This window comes from Haliotis asinina, chromosome 6, assembly GCF_037392515.1.
Source record: "Haliotis asinina isolate JCU_RB_2024 chromosome 6, JCU_Hal_asi_v2, whole genome shotgun sequence".
In the NCBI taxonomy this organism is placed as follows: Eukaryota; Metazoa; Mollusca; class Gastropoda; order Lepetellida; family Haliotidae; genus Haliotis; species Haliotis asinina.
In genome coordinates, this window is record NC_090285.1 from 44,493,258 (window position 1) to 44,510,938 (window position 17,681).

A 17,681-nucleotide genomic window follows, 5' to 3' on the forward strand; every position below is an offset into this window, starting at 1 on the left:
TCATGTATATCTCTCAATAGTATACCCATGAAGATCCAGGTTAGAATTGATCTTTAGAAACCCATGGTTGTTGTAAAAGACAATTAATGGGATCGGGTGATCAGACTTACTCACCTGGTTGTCCTTGGTTCCCAGTTGCACAGGTCCATGCTCGTGCTGTTGATCACTAGATTGTCATGTCCAGATTTGATTATTTATAGACTGCTGCAATATAGCTGAGAGCGGTGCAAAAATTAGCTCACTTGTTCTCACTAGGATCTTTACTACAGTCTCAAAAATAGACAACTGGGTAGTTTGAATCTAAACTGAAAGCAGATAGCACTGTGATGAGTGACTAACAGTTCATTTCAGTACAGCAGTAGCTTTTTTGATGTTACTTAAGATAAGTGTTAGGTACATATACATCATGGTTTGTAAATGAAGAGTAACAGAAATATTCAAGTCATCAGAAAAACAGACTTCCCATACTGATGCTGGTTGTGTCTTCAGGTTTTTCTTTGCGGTGAATAGCTAATAAGTATTTGTTTGTGACAGCAGTATGTATTGCCTGCCATAAGTAATGCACTACACAGTGAACGTACTATCTATTTGAAATCATATACTAAGTTGTAAAGACAGTTTATGATGGCTGAATAACTGCATAAGTTCTGTAGATAGTTTCTTGGCACATGTAACTTATTAAGGACAGTTACGCAAGTTGTAAGAGGAAATGAAATTAGTTCACTGGAACATGCCCCTACCAGATTCCTGACAGAAAATTAACCAGTGCGGAAAAGTCTCAGACAAGATTTGCTGATTTGACTTGGCATAAAGAATGAATGGTTGTAGAGAAGTGCCAGTTGAGTTAAATAGTTACATTGCCTTTACATCGCAATTGTATATTTCACTGAAGAGAATGTTCAATGCCAGTTCTCATTTGTTTGAGAAATAGCTAATCTCAGTGATGGTGTTTGATTCATTGTGTATGTTGAAGCCCATTACTGTTGTCCCCTGTTGTGATTTTGCTGGAATATTGCTGTGAAAATTGCTAAGGTGTAAGATAAATTCACTCCCTCAGTTATTGTGCTTGTGTATTACAGGGTTGTTCATCACCAATCGTTGTTAAGTTTGCTGATACACAGAAAGAAAAAGAGGCCAAGAAAATGCAGCAGATGACGACAAATTTGTGGAACCTGTCACTTGGGGGATTAGGGGCACTGGGGCCTCAGTATTTAGCAGTAAGTCAGACTTGTAGTGATGGCCCATTAGGCCCAGCCGTTATTAAATCTGTGACGGAGACAGAATTACTTTCACTTGACAAATGTTGCGAGATGTTGAGAAATCATATGTAGGGACTTTGATTAGAATATGCATTTATTCATGTATTTTATCAATGTTACTTACAATGATAATATGTGAAGCCCCTTTCTGATGTCCTTTATGTTGCTAAAAGTGGTGTAAAATTAAACTCACTTGCTATAATGGTAATAATAAGCAATTTGACACATGTAAGATTTTGCTTGATGCACACATGAGAAAAGAGCAATTTTGAAAGTCTTGATTTCCTTTTCAGTTACTACAACAAGCAGCTGCAGCAGGGAACTTGGGAATGTTGAATAACCTGGGAAACGTGGGTATGTGGTAACCCAATAATGACATTACAGTGATGTATATGGTAACACCAGGAGTTGAACATTTCTTCAAAACTCTTCTTGGCACAGGTTCACTTAACTTTCAAAATCCACTTGATCAGATATTAAAATAACTTGACCACAATTAGCAAATTTTGGTGAAAGACAGGTTCACATTTGTTTCCAGGCTATTATGTGCCAGGACTACCCTAATCAGTTGTAATGGGGAAACCCATTGCAGCCAATGACTTAAATCCTCAGGCAAAATGATTGCGCAGAGAGTCTAGTAAACACTGACTATATCTCTCTGTTTTCAGGATTCATTTTTAATAAAATAGTTAATTTCGAATGTATCTTAGTTGAAATTACCTGTCCCAAGACTGACAAACATTTTACAATAGACCGACTTCACCAGAACTTGTGCTAGTTTACCAGTCAAAAATCATTGTGCGGCCATATGATAGTAATATCAAACCAATAACTGATAAGTTGCTCTTATTACATGTGTCTACTTGGATTGTAATAGAGCTGTTTCCTGTTAGAGTATACCATGCCTCCAGGTACAGCCTTATGAGATGTGTCAATGAATCAGTTTGCATCTGCCATCTTTCCAGAGCACTGTAACTCTGGCATCAACAACCTGGGTGTTCAACAGCTCGTGGCCGCAGCCGCAGCAGCCGCAGCAGGCAATAACCCTGGTAGGTTGCATCCTCGTTATGCCTGACTTCCACACCGGAATGGATGTTTCTTAACCTTGTTGCAGCACCTTGCATACTGTACAATTTGAGTTGGAAGCACCCAGTTTCTCTTGTTTCAGTTGTACTCTAATCAGGTGTGAGAAGATGCAGGAACAGTGTTATGTGACAGCTTGTGGCATGGAAAGACTCATGACATTCTTACTAATAACTATTATGATGTAATGGTAGTGGAATACCAACTAGAATGCCATCCTGTCAGTTTTAATGTGAATAAAATTAAGCGTCTACCTAGATTTAAAGAGAATTTTGCATGTTTGACCCATTTATTCCTTGTAAGTTTCTTCAAAAGTCTCCTGAGTGATCCTCCTTGACAGAATACTGTGGTCTTTCTACTGTCTTTACCCTCGAGTGATTGGTGTGTCATGAATTTTATTTTGTTACATATTATTTATTACTCCATGGTAGAACTATTTTGTCCATGCCTGCTGAGTTAAAGTGGTGTTGGTAAAATTGTGTGACCCTTGCCCAAGGTTTTTTGGTCTGGTGTGAGTGATTTTTTCCCCCAGCTGATTAAAATTATCATCTTGTGATGTTTCATACTGGTCTACAGTTTTAGCTTTTGATTAACAAGATGTTGTTTCAAAAAGAAGTGAGTTATGAAGAAATTCTTCATTGTTATGAGTAAATGAACACATTTAATGTTAGTTTACAGTGAGTTTAGTGTCAAGGGTATTTGTAATCAGGACCTTCGTTCATGGAACTCAGTGTTTCAAAGACCCGAGCTTCTTCCAGCACCAAGGTCATATCTGAATGCATATCAATGTGTAGTGCAAGAGTTCTATTTTGTTTTGCTTTGAGATGAGACTTTTTCCAGCTAATTTTGGTTTTTTACTGACTCTTGTTTTGTGTGGGTGTGCCACAGGATTGCTGGCAGCACTGGCAAGCCTAAGTACAGGCAGTGGCTCCATGTCAAGTAACAACAACTGTAGCCCCATGCAGACTAGCACAACCTCAAATTCAAACAACAGTTCCTCAGGTATTCCTCGTCGGTGGTCCGTCGTCAGCGGTCCATTGGCGGTGGTCCGTTGTCGGACTGAAGCCCCCGCCCGCAGCCTACCACAGTGGTTGTGTTGTGCATGTTGCAGCTGAAACTCTTGCTCTTCTTTTTAATTATCTGTTCATATTGTACTCCAACACTGTCCTCGTCAGAGCAAGGGAGATCAGTCCTAACAGGGCTAATGGCACTAAACATCATCCTGGCTCTGTGCTATGTGTATGTGCCTTGTACAAATGTTTACATAATGTTTAGAGTATACAATATACTGAGAATAGAAAATAGTTTGGTATCATGAATGCGTTATTGATATTTTCTTTGTCAAAAAGACAACCCCAGTGCTGCAGCCAGACTGCATAGTTGCATGATTCTGGCAAATTGTACATACCTTGACACTTTATTCATAAATTTATCATGTAATACTCGTTTTTGCACATCCGGTGCTGAGTTTGTTACATGGCAATTATATTTCATGACAGTGTAAGTAAACAATATCAGCTTACCTAAATGTCCATAATAAAGACAACATTTGTAACTTCTTTATCCCTTTCCGTAATTAGAAAGAAGTCACTATAAATGAGGTTTCTTAAGCTCTGCACATTGCTAGTGTGGGTATTTTGCATACCGAAACATTAATGTTTAGTGCAAGGAGCTTGTATCGTGGAGCTTCAAGCTTGATCTGTTGTATGGAGTTAAACATCAAACTTTAATAGTTTTTGGATGTCAAAATGCTGAAGAGAAGGATGACAGATTATTTTTCAAATGAAAACCAGAAACAAATATCACTTGTCAGCGACATTGAACCATCAGAGGCAATCAAATTATAAAAACTGTTGATGTATTTTTTTTAAAAGAAATGATTGATCTTCCGAAAATCTTGACCAAGCCGATGAAACAGAAATGGGCAACAAGGAGTATACAAGTTTCAATCGTAGTGGTTATCTACACATCCGTTGCTTTCATATGACAAACAGAAGTAGAGGTTTGACTTTCATCACTTTGTAAAAAAAAAAAATAAACAGAACAATTTAATAAACAATGCAAGTATAAAACTTATGGTATTTTTTAGCTGTATGTGTTTAAGAGTATGAAGAGCATGAACCATGAAGACACATGGTTTTCTGAGTTTTTCTTATTGGCCCACATTCAAAAGTTAATCGCTGTTTGGCCCCTTCCAGGGATATCCTGGCTGTGCAGCACTGCTACTCTCAATTCAGAAAATAATATATATTCATGATCCTGAACTGTTTTTGTTCAGTATATTTGTTTTTGTGGTATATTCTCTCAAATGCTGTAAACATTTGGTATGTTCCATGTATAGTGAAAATATTGTATGTTGTGGGCTTGTATGCTTTCATATAAGCTGTAGACTCAGATCATAATATTCTGTACTTGCTTTATGAGCAAAGTACCTAATGGGACAATTCAAGTCATAAAAAAGTCTGATCTGTAAGGCAACTTTTCCACTTACTTAACATTGTTTGATGTAATAGAAACTAGATCTACACAAGATTCAGTTTCTGTTTAAACATTTTATGAATTATTTCTGAGACTGTATTAGCAGTTATCTCCCTTTGCCCTGACATGGACTGTGTTGATTGCACGTAGCATTCCTTCTTGTGGATTAGTTCACTGCAGTTTGCTGTGGATCACAATCTCTTGTAGCCTCACATCTTCTGTTGAGCTTATTTCACACCGGTCAACATGGCCCGGTTTGCTGAGTTTACCAGCCCAGTGTTGATGGGCTCTATTCAGTGTGTATTGGCACTTAGTTATTATACAGTTTGTTGTTGTTGTTGAGATTGTTTGCCAGCTTGTCTTTGTTTGTGACATATGCATGAAGACGTAACAATTCCAGAACCTATAAATGTCAATAATATTCCATTGCAGCTACATGTAACATATGCTGTACCTTGCATGAGAAATGTCATCTGAACAGTGTGGACTGCCTTTGTGTTAATATGATCACTTTGGTTGAGCATGTATTTACCAGTTAGGTAATAACCTGCGGTTTTGTGACAATACTACCTCTCTCTTTCCAATATACCATGTCGGCTGATGTGTTGATTTCAACTGACATTGACAATGTCCAGCTGATATCAGCAGTCAGTTGATGAAGGCTTTCCACAGCTCTCCTTACTGTAGACACCACCTGACAGTGTTTAATCCTTGAGTTCTACTACAGTTCTCATCCTTCTGTGTAGTTAATGGTGACAGTGTACTAGAAGTGCCCTCTTATGTGGATCTATAACAATCTCATAATTCACAGCTTGAGCTTAAAGGGAGGTAACTCCATCTGGCTTACAGCACAGTGTAATACAGATAACGCTTAAAAGGTTCAGTTATTTATTTATTTTTTTATTTTTTATTTTTTTCAAAAAAAAACAAACAAAAAAAAAACATGAAGTTTGTACAAAGTTTTTGTTGACTCTTTGACATCATTTAGCTGTTGTTGTGACAACAATCTGATGTCATGGCTGTAATGGTTGTAAGCTCAGCAATGGTATGGCATTTCATATATTTCAGTTACTTGCAGCTGCAAGTTTTCTATGGAATCAACATTGTATTCGGAAAATATGGAATTAAATCACCAGCCCTTGTAAAATAGTTTTTCATTGAACTGTGTAAAGGGAAGTAAAAGAGAGGTTATCTAATTCAATTAGTGTTGATTCATGAAACCACAATAAGATGCAGTAAAGTGGAACGATTTTGAATCTCATCCCAACCAACTATTCAAGATGTTTTAAGTGTGATACTGATTCTGTTTCAGCAGAAGCCCAAAATAATGTCCATTTACAGAACTTGCATGGTATCGCTGCTCTTGCAAGCTTAGCAAACAACCCAGGTAGGATGTCAAACTGCATAATGAACCTTGCATGAGATGTATTATGGACGTCAGTATCAAATTAAGATTAAAATCCCAGTGATGCAATCCTAAAGTCAGATTGATTGAGATGAACTGCATGTCCTGAAAGGTTCACTTCACCAGTTACTAAAAAGCAGATTCTTTGTGTTCTCATTTCAGCCACATTAAACACTCTGGGTGTACAGAATGTAGCAACATTAAACCAGTTGGCTGCAGCAAGTAACAGCACACCTATGTCCACAGGGAACAGCATTTACAATGGTACGTATGAGTATGGCAGGAATTTGAGTTGGTCCTTGTAAGGCCAATCTTTTTACATATCTTATTGCCTAGTGGTGGTGTGAGAATGCCTGGTCTTGTTGAGGACCTGGGTTCCCATTTTTGGTGTCTTGCCCCTTGAATTTTGATGGAATATTTGCTAAAAGAGGCATAAAAGTAAATTCATTCTCTCACATCTCTCTGACATCTGTCAAGGAGTCCATGCTCCTTCATATCTGAGCCCAGTTACAAAACAAGCAATCATTACCCTCAACAGCAGCTTCTTTGCCCCAATCCAAGATGATGGATGAAAAGTTACTGTTTTAAGGGCAGAAACTAAGACAGATAGAAGGTTTGTGATATTCCTGTTGAGGGTAAAGTCGACCTCAGGTTAATGGAGGCAGATCTGGGATAATTGAGGTGTGAGTTGTATAAGTTGTATGAATTTCCATGAATGTGTTTGCATTGTGACAGCTTAGTTTGATGTTCATGAGATGATCTTGAAGTGCAGAGTTTGATGTTCATGAGATGATCTTGAAGTGCAGAATCTCACAAAGTAGATTTGTCACTTATGTGATGAAATAGTGCTATTTTTCTAAGTGTGAGAAGTGTGAGAAACAGCATCCAGTATTTTACTGCCTTTAACAATGATTTTATCATCGTGGTTAGGCAGACTTTAACGAAAAGAATGAATGAAAAGCATAAATGTTGGAAGATACTCTTTCTTTCTTTCTTTTTTTTTTTTTCATTTGTTTCCCATATCTTCTGAACCAACATTTGTTTTCTATCCCAGCATTACAAGGAAAAGGTTTACCTCTTGGTAAGGGAGTATGTAGATATTGTGTGTACACGCACCAAAGAGAATGTAATCTAGATGTTGATGTGTGATAGGGAAACCTCCATATTAATGTGAAGGAAACACAATGTGAATGCACACAAGCTGCACATGGTAGCTTGTCACATGTCAGATGTTGTTAAAGAGAAAGTGTTGCTCATTACATTGTCAGGGACTGCTAGTGTATCAGTATGTCCATGAGTTGGGAAGAGCCAGGTTAGAATTGATCTTCAGTATCCAATGCTTGTTGTATTTACATAGATTGATGCTCATGTTGTTTGGTCCAGGCTTGATTACTTATAGATCACTGTCATAATAGTGTGGTGTAAATTACAAATCAACCAAACAGCAGTATATTTCTAGGTTCAGTAATGGAAGTCACTCTAAAAGCAGTATTGATATTTGCAGAAGAGGATGTTGCTGTCCTCACAAATGATCTGTATTGTACTAGTTGCCCTTATCATAGACAATGATTTGGTGTCATTGTTGGCAGACATGGATGATATTGGTTTTCAGAAGTCTTTCCATGTTGCAGTAAGCATAGATATAGCTTTCTGAATAGAAACACTGATTTTGATAATACCCCCAGTCCTTAATATCCATCCAGCAGTAGAGAATTATAGTGTCAGTATGTGTTTTGTTACCTTCATGTTGTTAGAATCTGTGTTGTAGCTGCACTAAATATGTGATAAATGATGAGGCTATGAAGTTTCAATCTGTCACTTCTCGCAGTTTATGCAGATATGATATTGACAAGTAGAATTACAATATGAAAGTTAAAAGGGCTTGGTGATGAAATTACTTATTTAACAAATGAACACAAGATTTCTGTTTACAGAGAGTTGTCAGACTAAAGTACTATTGATGGTCTCAAGCGGTGGGGTAGCCTACTGGTTAAAGCATTCACTCATAAAGTCGACAACACGAGTCTGATTCCCCTAATGGGTATGATGTGTGAAGCCCGAGTCTGGTGTCCCCACCTGTGATTTTGCTGGATTATTGCTAAAAGCGGTGTGAAAATAAACTCACTTGCTCAATGATCTCCAGTGACAAAGTTCCTCAAGTTTATTTGGAGATTTCATTCAAACAAACATGTTACTTAATACTCTGGCACTGGTATTTAGTCAACTATGAACATTTGTGAGATTTGATATTTGGTTTCTTTGGTGTTGTAAGAAAATTTCTTTCTTCACAGGCAGCATGTCTGGCACAACAACAACCAGCACTGCCTTGGGTGGCATCGGTATTCCCAGCCTGTCAGCCAGCAATATGTCTGGTATCTCTGCCCTGACACAGGGTGTGAATGGCGGCATGAACGGCCTAGGTTCCACCTCCAACCCCCAGGGCATTGATGCCCTGAGCCAAGCCTACACTGGTATCCAGCAATACGCAGGTTTGTCAGGTTTACTCACTCAAGGTAAAGGTTCGTTTCTTCATTTTCTACTTTCATTTTGCAGGTGTGTGCCCGTCAGTGTCAGTACATCCGCGTGTCCACTTGTTTCGTAGTTTTTGTCTCTCACCCTGCCGACCTGTCAACTCTCCAATAGTGAAGAAACAACCTGAACCTTTTTTTATTCAATATAATACTGAAGATGAATGCATTGATTACAATATATATCTTTTTCCTGCACCTAACCAAATTAATTCTTTGATATAACGGATTTGGATTTTGCACCAGTGTCTGCAAGAAGTAAGATTGCTGAGCTATATTTTATTGATCACTAATTCTGCACTGAATCTTTACCATTGATCATAAACTGAACAGGACGCATGGTTCCAGAGCGGAGCTCACACAAATGCTAATGGCTTGATAATGCACTTTAAGTCTTGGAAAATATGGCTTAAATCCTTCACCTTTTTTAATCTAAAGCGGTAGCATGTAGTAAAGATCACTGCTGTATATGCATGGGTTTGGGCAGTGGAGGATCAGCATAGGCGGGCTAGGTGGTATTGAAAATGAAGCAGGATAGGTGGCAGGTCTATTGCTATGCTGTTTGATCTAACAAGTCACACACTAACTGCTGCAGGCTTCTGCTTATTACATGGCAGAAGGTGGAATCTGGGACCATCTCTTCACAGTTGGTCTTGTGATGCCAGACATGTCAAAAGAAGTATTGTGTGACTGGGATGCCATATTCTGATAGTGACTGCTGTAGAGCATTTTCCAGAAGGGACATTTTCTGTAAATAGTTCAGATGATAAATGGGGCTGTGAGGTAGCCTAGCAGTTAAAGCATTCGCTTGTCACACTAAAGACCTGGTTTTGAGTCACCACATGGATACAGTGTGTGAAACCCATTTTTGGTGTACTCTACCATGATATTGATGGAATATTGATAAAAACAGTGAAAGCTAAAGTCACCGAGGTGAAAAATGAAATCATGGTTTCACTCATTTATTTCTGTCATTATGTGTTGAAATTTGTATTAAATGTTTGACAACTGGCATCTATCCTGGTGAAGAGTTGGCTCAGATTCTGAAGGAGGTAACATGGCAGACTTTGCCGTCTGCCCTGGAAAGTAGCAGCCTGCATTTCCCCTTGGAATGATGTCAAGTGGCATTAGCTGCTTTGTGTCTGAAACCAACACTTCCATGAAAACATTCAGCTGTGAAGGTTGTGTTGTTGACAAGTTTGGTCATCTCTCATTTAAAGAAGCCATTTTGAAGAATGTCATAGTTCAAGTTAATCAAGGAGGCAAACTGAAGCTTGAGGACAGGACAGCTTTCATTTCATTTGATTAATTTTTGCAAATTTTGGTTTCTTGAGTGTGTGCTTTTTTTGTTTTTACCCTGTTGAGTAACAGCTTCACCATGTTGTTTCATCCACATCCACATCCACATTCATAACTAACTCAAAGTATGTTGGATAAAGAATATGCATGAAGGGTTTGTATAGAGTCTAATGGGTGCAGTGCTTTAATTGATAGGCATGGGAAATAATGCATGCCAGACCTGCCTGGATTAATCAGCTCGGTATTGTAAACATAGTCATACCATTGAGCGAAAGGTGAAATTTCTGTGTGTATCTCTGTAAATCTCTCTGCATTCTGTTGATTCTGCACTGATGCACTATTTTCTAGCTAAGTTTGGAAAGAGCTGGAAATATGTGTTCAGATTTTCACACATTTGGTACTTTAGTTATCAACTTCTTGGTATTATTAAGAAATAAGAATTACTTAAAATTGTATGTCTAAGAAACACACTGGAGCAGTGTAAATATGCCATAAAGATGTCACTTACTGGTTCTCTCTGTGACTTTTTCCCCCCAAATAACAGTACATGTACTTACCTCCGTTAGTGTTGCAACTTCAATGGGCATCCTTATTATTGATTAGTTTTTAAACCTAGTTATGAAGGAATAATCTGCATTTAATAAGGTCATCGAAAGTCAAAGACCATACTGGGTTGAAGGGAAGCAACTCATATTTTTCACTGCTTTTTGTTCATCCTGGGTCTGTTTGTGTTCCATTTGTTCTGCTTTGCTTCTTTTTGTCTCATTGTTAGTCGAGTTCGAAAACTGTATGAAATATGTTATTTGTAAGTTACTGACCTTCAAGCATAATTGCATTGCATGTAATGACCCAGGCATCTGTGATCATGTATGACAAGGCATCAAAGTAAGACATTTTCAGTAGGTAGCAGCACAAGGCCCATGCATTGGATGCATGGATAGTGCCTCACCTGTGTGAAATGTCCAGCACTCTTACAGGAATTCTGGTTCTGTTCTGATTCAGTTCTCTTAAAAAACTTGCAAATTTGGATAAAAGTCTGCTTTGTCCACTCACCTTTGATATCTTCGATCATAATTCTTATTATTGCAAAAATATGTAGCCTCAGCAGAAATACGGTTTTGACATCGGAGACAGTACTGTTTCATAGCTTCATTGATCCTAATTTGAGCACAACTAACACACTACTGCTTTTCGGATTTTTGGTGACAATTGTGCATACACATTATTAAGCATGTTTTCCTTTCCACTTCAGCATCTTTCCCCAACGCTTTCAGCAGTCCAACAGCAGCAGCCCAACTTCAGCAAGCTGCAGCCTCACCTGCAGGGAAGCAGACTGAAGGTGAGTTACTTCCCTTGGTGTGCTTCTCAATCCTTGCTTCTGTATTACAAGCAGCTGTAACACTGCTGAAGAAGCAAAAACCAATATTTGCGTTTGCATACCATTAAAAGTCATATTAATGTATCTTCAATGCCATCATATTGTCATCTATTCCTAGAAAGGTTTGCACAGACATAAAGTTTGTCCCAGAGGTCTGATGTAATAACAATGTTGCACACTAATATCATGTAGGAAGAACCAGTGTGACATTGGTGGAACTGTTGTAGCACTTACTGGATTTTCATTGTGTGTGTCCCAGCACCCTGCTTCACTCTGCTTGGATTACTCACCTCATTCTGTCATAGCCCTCTGTCCTGTCTCTTCCTTTCCTGTACACATTATTCACAGAGAATGTCCTTACGATCAGCCTTCAGTAATCGGTCTCAGAAACATAATCCCGCATCTAGTCCCAAACTCATCATCCCCATTTTCAGGAGATAATGTTGAAAATATACTTACCTTGATTTTGACTTTCAATCTGTGTGAAAAACTTCTTCAGTGTCTAGTCCCAAACTGTTTGTCCTACTTTTCAGAAGGTTATGTAAAGCATACACTTGTCTTGATTTTGACTTTCCAATCTGTGTCAGAAACTTAGTCCAGTGTTCTCTATTTTTTCTCATTATCGAAAGACGATCCTAAGCATATCCTTATGTACCTTACGTTGAATAGCTTCAATGTACTGAATGTGGTATCAGTCAATGTCTAGAAGATGTGTCACAAACTGGATACACTTCTCATGATGATGTCAGCTTTATGTTCTTATTTCACAGCATCCCCGCAATAATGCTGCATTCTGGACTTTTATAATTCAGTTGATCAGAATCAGAAATACCATTATTTTAGTTTGTTGTTTTGATATATGTGAGTGTATTTAACTCTGCAAAGCCTAGTAATTGTATTGAGTTTAAATGTTTGTTGTATAGAGCTTTTGGCAGTGGCTACCAGTGTTAGATTCAAATATATTTTGTGAAAACATCTGCTGTCTCTTTTTCTAAGACACTTTGTCCTTTTTTTTTGTTGTTGTTGCATGAAATTTTATTTGCTAAGTGTTATTCCTTCAGTTTTGGTTGTGCATTTTACATCTGCAGGAATGTAATGTGTCTGTTGAGAATATGCCAGGTTCTTTTGTCAGACAAGTGTCAGTACTGTCTTCCATGGTACGTCTTTCTGAGTCTTTGGTGTCCCAGCCATTGGTGTGGTTGTTTAGTTGCCAAAGATCCAAAGTTCAATCCTCAAGATGGAAATACCAAATGGACCACTCGTTGCTCACTTTTATGTAGTTAAGTGCCTGAAGTGAAATAAAATCATTAGGTACACCTGTTTCCTACATGGGTTTGTTGCAGTCAAATGTCAGGAATCTTAGTAATCATTCACATTCAGTTGTTGATGTTAGGGAAACATTCAAACAAGGAACGGGAATTAAATATTTCAGGTGATTTGTCTTGTATACAATTATTATTAGAAATTGTCCTGTGATTTTCATAGGAGAGACAGTAATCCTTACTTATCCGAACTTCTTGTCTTGTGCTGACCTCATAGTAGTCAGAGGGATGACATTATTCCCCATGATACGACAGTCCTGCCCACTCTCTCATGTCCAACACTGTTGTCCTTACAAGTTGGTCTTGCAGGTAGCCCAACCATGGCCAGGATGCACGTGAGACTGGTGTATTCCTCCCTTTATTCAAGGCTATCCCAACCTTAATCTTTGCTTGATGCTGTGTCTTAATGTAGATGATAGGGTAAAGGGTAGCCGTACAATGGATGTACTGCTCATTTCTCATCCAGTGCATATGATACTGGTGGATTCCTTCTATGCAAACCTATCCTGAACTTAATCCTTATTCGGTGCTGTGTCCTATGGTAGCTGACAGGGTTGAAGTTAGCCCTACCATGGCCAGAGTGCCCAGTGCCCAGTGCCCACTTCAGTGCATGTGATACTACTGTATTCCTCCTTTTCAGTACCACCCCTAATCTCAGTCAGTAATTGGTGCTTTGTCTTAAGACAGCTGAAATGGTAGGAAGTAGATTGGACATGAGTATTCAATCCAGCCATCCTTCTCCCAACACCAGAAAGTTGCGGCATGCCCCAAAGATCCTGAAACTGTTGCCTGTGGACCTACATAGCTTGGTTATGATGCTCAGCCCTCCTACCAGACAGTAATATCAGTGTCTTCGAGTCTTTACAACCAAAATTGGGGATGTGTCCAATGTAAAGTAGACTTTGATGTGTCACTGATTTTTCAATTTTGTCTTTCATAGTTGGATCTAAAGACCTGTAGTTTTTTTAGTTTTACATGATTGGTGCAGTAGCAAGTGGCAGCTAAATCAGTAAAACTTTCTTCTTATGCAGGTCATCAAAATCAGTTGTCAATCTTATATCAAGTTATGTTCTTAAGCCACAGTTACTACCACGGTACATTTGATGCATTTCCATTCTGATAACATCAGTAGACACGTACCTTATGAAAGAAGACAAGATGATGTTCCAATTTTGGTATTGTTGCGTCCCTCTATAAGCTGGTGATGGGATTTTAGGAGTTGCAGCCCCCTTTTTGTTGATGGGAGTGTAAAAGTGGCGTTCCTTGGGTAAGAGTGGTGTCCGCCTTGTACTGGTGATTGGATATGTTAGACTGGTGTCCCTCCCTCCTAATGTTGATTAAAGCAATGTCTACTCCCTGTTTGGAGACTGAAAGAGGTGTCCTGATGGTGACGGGAGTGTAAGAGTGGTAGTTTGACGTGGTGTCCGTTATGTTATAGGAACAGAGTGGGGACTTTACACTGCTAGTGCAGGGGAAGATCACAGCAGTAGCTTTCAAGGGAAGGCCTTGTATCAGCTTTGTGGACTTTACACCAAAAATTACGGTAAATTAGATGCCGGTAGATTTTAATCTAGAAGGGTTGTGGGAACAAGAATAGGGTTTTTATTGTAGATGGTATTTTATGTAATTTCCCTTATGTATTTATATTACTGACAACAGCTTCTGTCTTTGTGAACTTTCTCTTTCTTTCAACTTTCAAATGTGATTAATCTGCACTTCTTAAAGCAATAACTTGCACTGCTTTAGCCATGTTACATCATGCTTTATCTGTATGTGGATTGAACTTCAGAAGTACTGCTTTGCAGGGACTTAATATTCATTAACACAATTTATTTATTTATTCAAAGTGAACATTATTTTTCCAATTCATGCAGGTAATTCATTCATATTAGAAATCTTCACTCAAAGTCAGCTGAATTCTAATTGACATTAAATTTCACGTGTAAAACAAATGTTCTAATGTAAACTCATTGTATTCTGAATTGTTTTTTATTTGAAATTATTATTCCAAGGAATGCTACAAAAGTAGTCATAAACCCGTCCATGCTTCATGGATATTGTTTGGTCAAGATGTCTGAAGTTTAGTCCCTCTTTCTGCTGTGCAAGGTGAGACATGTTGTTTTCCATGTGGCTGCTGTGCTGTGCTGACTTGATGTTGAGATTCCCCCACATATATCATCAGTAGCTTCGATTTCAGGCCCAGAAGGAGCCAACCTCTTCATCTATCATCTCCCACAAGAATTCAGTGACCATGATTTAATGCAGATGTTTGTGCCGTTTGGAAATGTGATCTCAGCTAAAGTTTTCATTGACAAACAAACCAACCTCAGCAAGTGCTTCGGTGAGTAAAGCAGTATTAGACACTGATGTTGTTCATGATGTCCACATCTAATTTAATCTATACTTTGTCTATTAGTATCTGTCCAATCAAATTCCTTTTTGACTAGGATCCTCAGGTGCTGCTGACCCTTATATCAAGGGCTCTACTTACATGACTTCATTTTTATGATACCCTTCTGGAGTCCACAATTCTTGAAAGCAGCAGCCATGGTTGCGACTAATGAGATAGGATGCTCTGGCTTGCTGACTTCTAAATGCATGTTAATTATAACTTTTATTCAACACTATCAGTATCAATCACTGGATTGTGTGATCAAGATATAATTTAGTATAGACTAACATGATACAGTGAATGCTGCTGAATGCAGAGTTGAAACAATAAATAATTCCAGTGGAATCTTGAAGCCAATATGGCTGCATTTCTGTGATGAGGGGCAAGCAAAGCTTGCCAAACACTTTGAATTATCGCTCTCAAAACAAAATTGCCTGTATTTGTGGTCTGTCAGCATTTAATACCTGTCATGTGTTCCAAAGTTGTAATGTTGTTGATATTCATCTCTTCAAATTTTCTTTTCATGTCAGACTGAAATGTTGTGACTGAAATAATGTCCAGAGCTATATTGAAACAATTTCTCAGATGTACCTTTTAAAAATGTCAAAAAAAGTAGATACAGTTTGTGTCAGACAATTACTGGTTTGTAATTTAAGCATTAATCTGTAAGCCTTTGTGTAGATGTGCTCCAAATGTTTAGACTGGATTGTAACAGTTTCTTTGCCTGAGAGCTGTAAGTAGTGACCATACCATACCCTGATGCAGGTTTTGTGAGCTACGACAACCCCATGTCGGCTCAAGCAGCAATACAGGCCATGAACGGGTTCCAGATCGGCATGAAACGCCTCAAAGTCCAGTTAAAGCGTCCAAAAAACGACAGCAAGCCCTACTAGCTAGGTGTTTGTTAGCACGGTGAGTACCCCCCAAGGTAGGAGCTTATTAGTAAATGCCATGCTGACAGCAGTCTTGACTATGACTATCGAGTTTGACAGGTGAACATGTGATGGGCAAAGAGGTACACGACAGTCTGAATGTAGCTGGTGTTGAGAGGAAGGAACAGTTCTCATGGATTCATGCTGAGATTTATATATGTGGTGCTTGTCTATTGCTTCGATTTTTCTAAGAAATGCAAGTTATTCAATGCCAAATTTTTCACTGGTCATAGCATTGCTGTGATTCTATATCACAGTCGTTGTCCCTCTTTGAGATTTGTGTTTGTTTTTTGTTGGTTTTTTTTTTTTCATTTTTAAAAAACATTTTATCACTTTCATTGCCAAATTTCTAACAAACATTTTGATGAAATGATTTGATATTGCTGTAACGATAAACATCTGTTTTTTAAATTTGAATGAAGATGTTTCAAACCATTTTTTGTAAATGTCACATTGTTCAATGGGTGTGAGAGTTTTGAACTGTTCACAACAGTAAAATGCTCTGCACGTACCAGAATCGGTAGATATTTTTGATGATTGGATATATAAGTTGTCCTGATGCTCTCAACACTGATTCAGAATGAGAGATTGTCTTCTACCTCTGTCTGCCTTGTGGCTGATGTTTTGACAAGATGGACATAGTGTGGATAGTGATGTCCTGCAATAGTGTGTAAACAGCAAAGATGACCCAGCTGTTTATTGACAGTTTCTGTCCATCTTCAGTGTTTTTTGTACCCCAATGTTTGTCCTGTCCTTCTGTATGCTCTATCAATGAATCTTGGCAACATTAATGGCATGCTTTGTCTTGGTTCAGGAAAAATAGGATTGTCATGTGGACTTGATGTTGGTGACAGTGGTCAAATGCAGTAGGAGAGAAGAAGCTAGAAGGTTAATGCTTTTGAAAATGTGTTGTGTGAAATGTTCAGTGGATGAATAAATTTGGAGTAAATGAAGCCACCAAACTGAGAAGATATACTAAAAGTTTTAGTTTTAGTAAGAAATATGTTGAGACCTAGTAGCACAAGTAGTGTATATATATATGGGGTGATCATGTACCCCCAATGTTTATACTACTGCACTTTTTGAGAGTGGATTGTCTGGGAGTAGTAGCAGCTTGTTTCTACCACTTTGGTGAGAGGCAAAGTAAGGGGATGCCTTACACATGAATCTGTGAAGGACATGAGTGAAGTTTGGATTTAGTGATGCAAGCACCACAGGATTAGAGCTGTAGTTAATGGATGGGGACTTGTGTTATTTTATCCCAATTTTTTGTTATCTGTGAATGGGAAAGAAGTGTTCTGAAGACATCAACGTCTGAATTAATGTTTCAAGTTTTGTTGTGTGTTTGGTTGTCCAGTATGATCTTCCAGTGCTAGCCCCTCTGCAATTTATAACTCAGCCACCTGTTTGTGTGTTTCTCCTCGCTCTCTGGCTTCTGTCTGGCCTTTGTGTTCTCCCTCATTCACCTGCTGTTGTTGGCCATGAGTTCCATGACCTGGCGCCACCTCTCTTATACTCGCAAGACTCATTCACTGGTTCTTTTACCTCCCATACTCCAAAATGTATGAATCACAAGCTTGGATTTTGTGGAATGGCTACAGTAGC

The 17,681-nt window shown here is 38.5% G+C and overlaps 1 protein-coding gene across 23 annotated transcripts in view; it reads left to right on the plus strand.

Moving 5' to 3' along the window:
- Positions 1-17,681, plus strand: part of LOC137287441 (CUGBP Elav-like family member 2) — a 227,569-nt gene that overhangs the window by 204,038 nt on the left and 5,850 nt on the right. For 8 of the 23 annotated variants that reach the window (XM_067819713.1, XM_067819711.1, XM_067819735.1 and 5 more), the window contains 11 exons: positions 1,080-1,217; positions 1,553-1,613; positions 2,225-2,308; positions 3,231-3,344; positions 6,133-6,207; positions 6,388-6,489; positions 8,517-8,714; positions 11,305-11,391; positions 14,191-14,295; positions 14,950-15,093; positions 15,910-16,056. In XM_067819713.1, the coding sequence (XP_067675814.1) occupies positions 1,080-1,217; positions 1,553-1,613; positions 2,225-2,308; positions 3,231-3,344; positions 6,133-6,207; positions 6,388-6,489; positions 8,517-8,714; positions 11,305-11,391; positions 14,191-14,295; positions 14,950-15,093; positions 15,910-16,037 (1,236 nt within the window). In that variant the 3' untranslated portion in view covers positions 16,038-16,056. Of the gene's footprint in view, positions 1-1,079; positions 1,218-1,552; positions 1,614-2,224; positions 2,309-3,230; positions 3,345-6,132; positions 6,208-6,387; positions 6,490-8,516; positions 8,715-11,304; positions 11,392-14,190; positions 14,296-14,937; positions 15,094-15,909; positions 16,057-17,681 lie in introns of all 23 variants that reach the window. The other 15 variants (XM_067819726.1, XM_067819725.1, XM_067819732.1 and 12 more) reach the window with 8 other exon arrangements.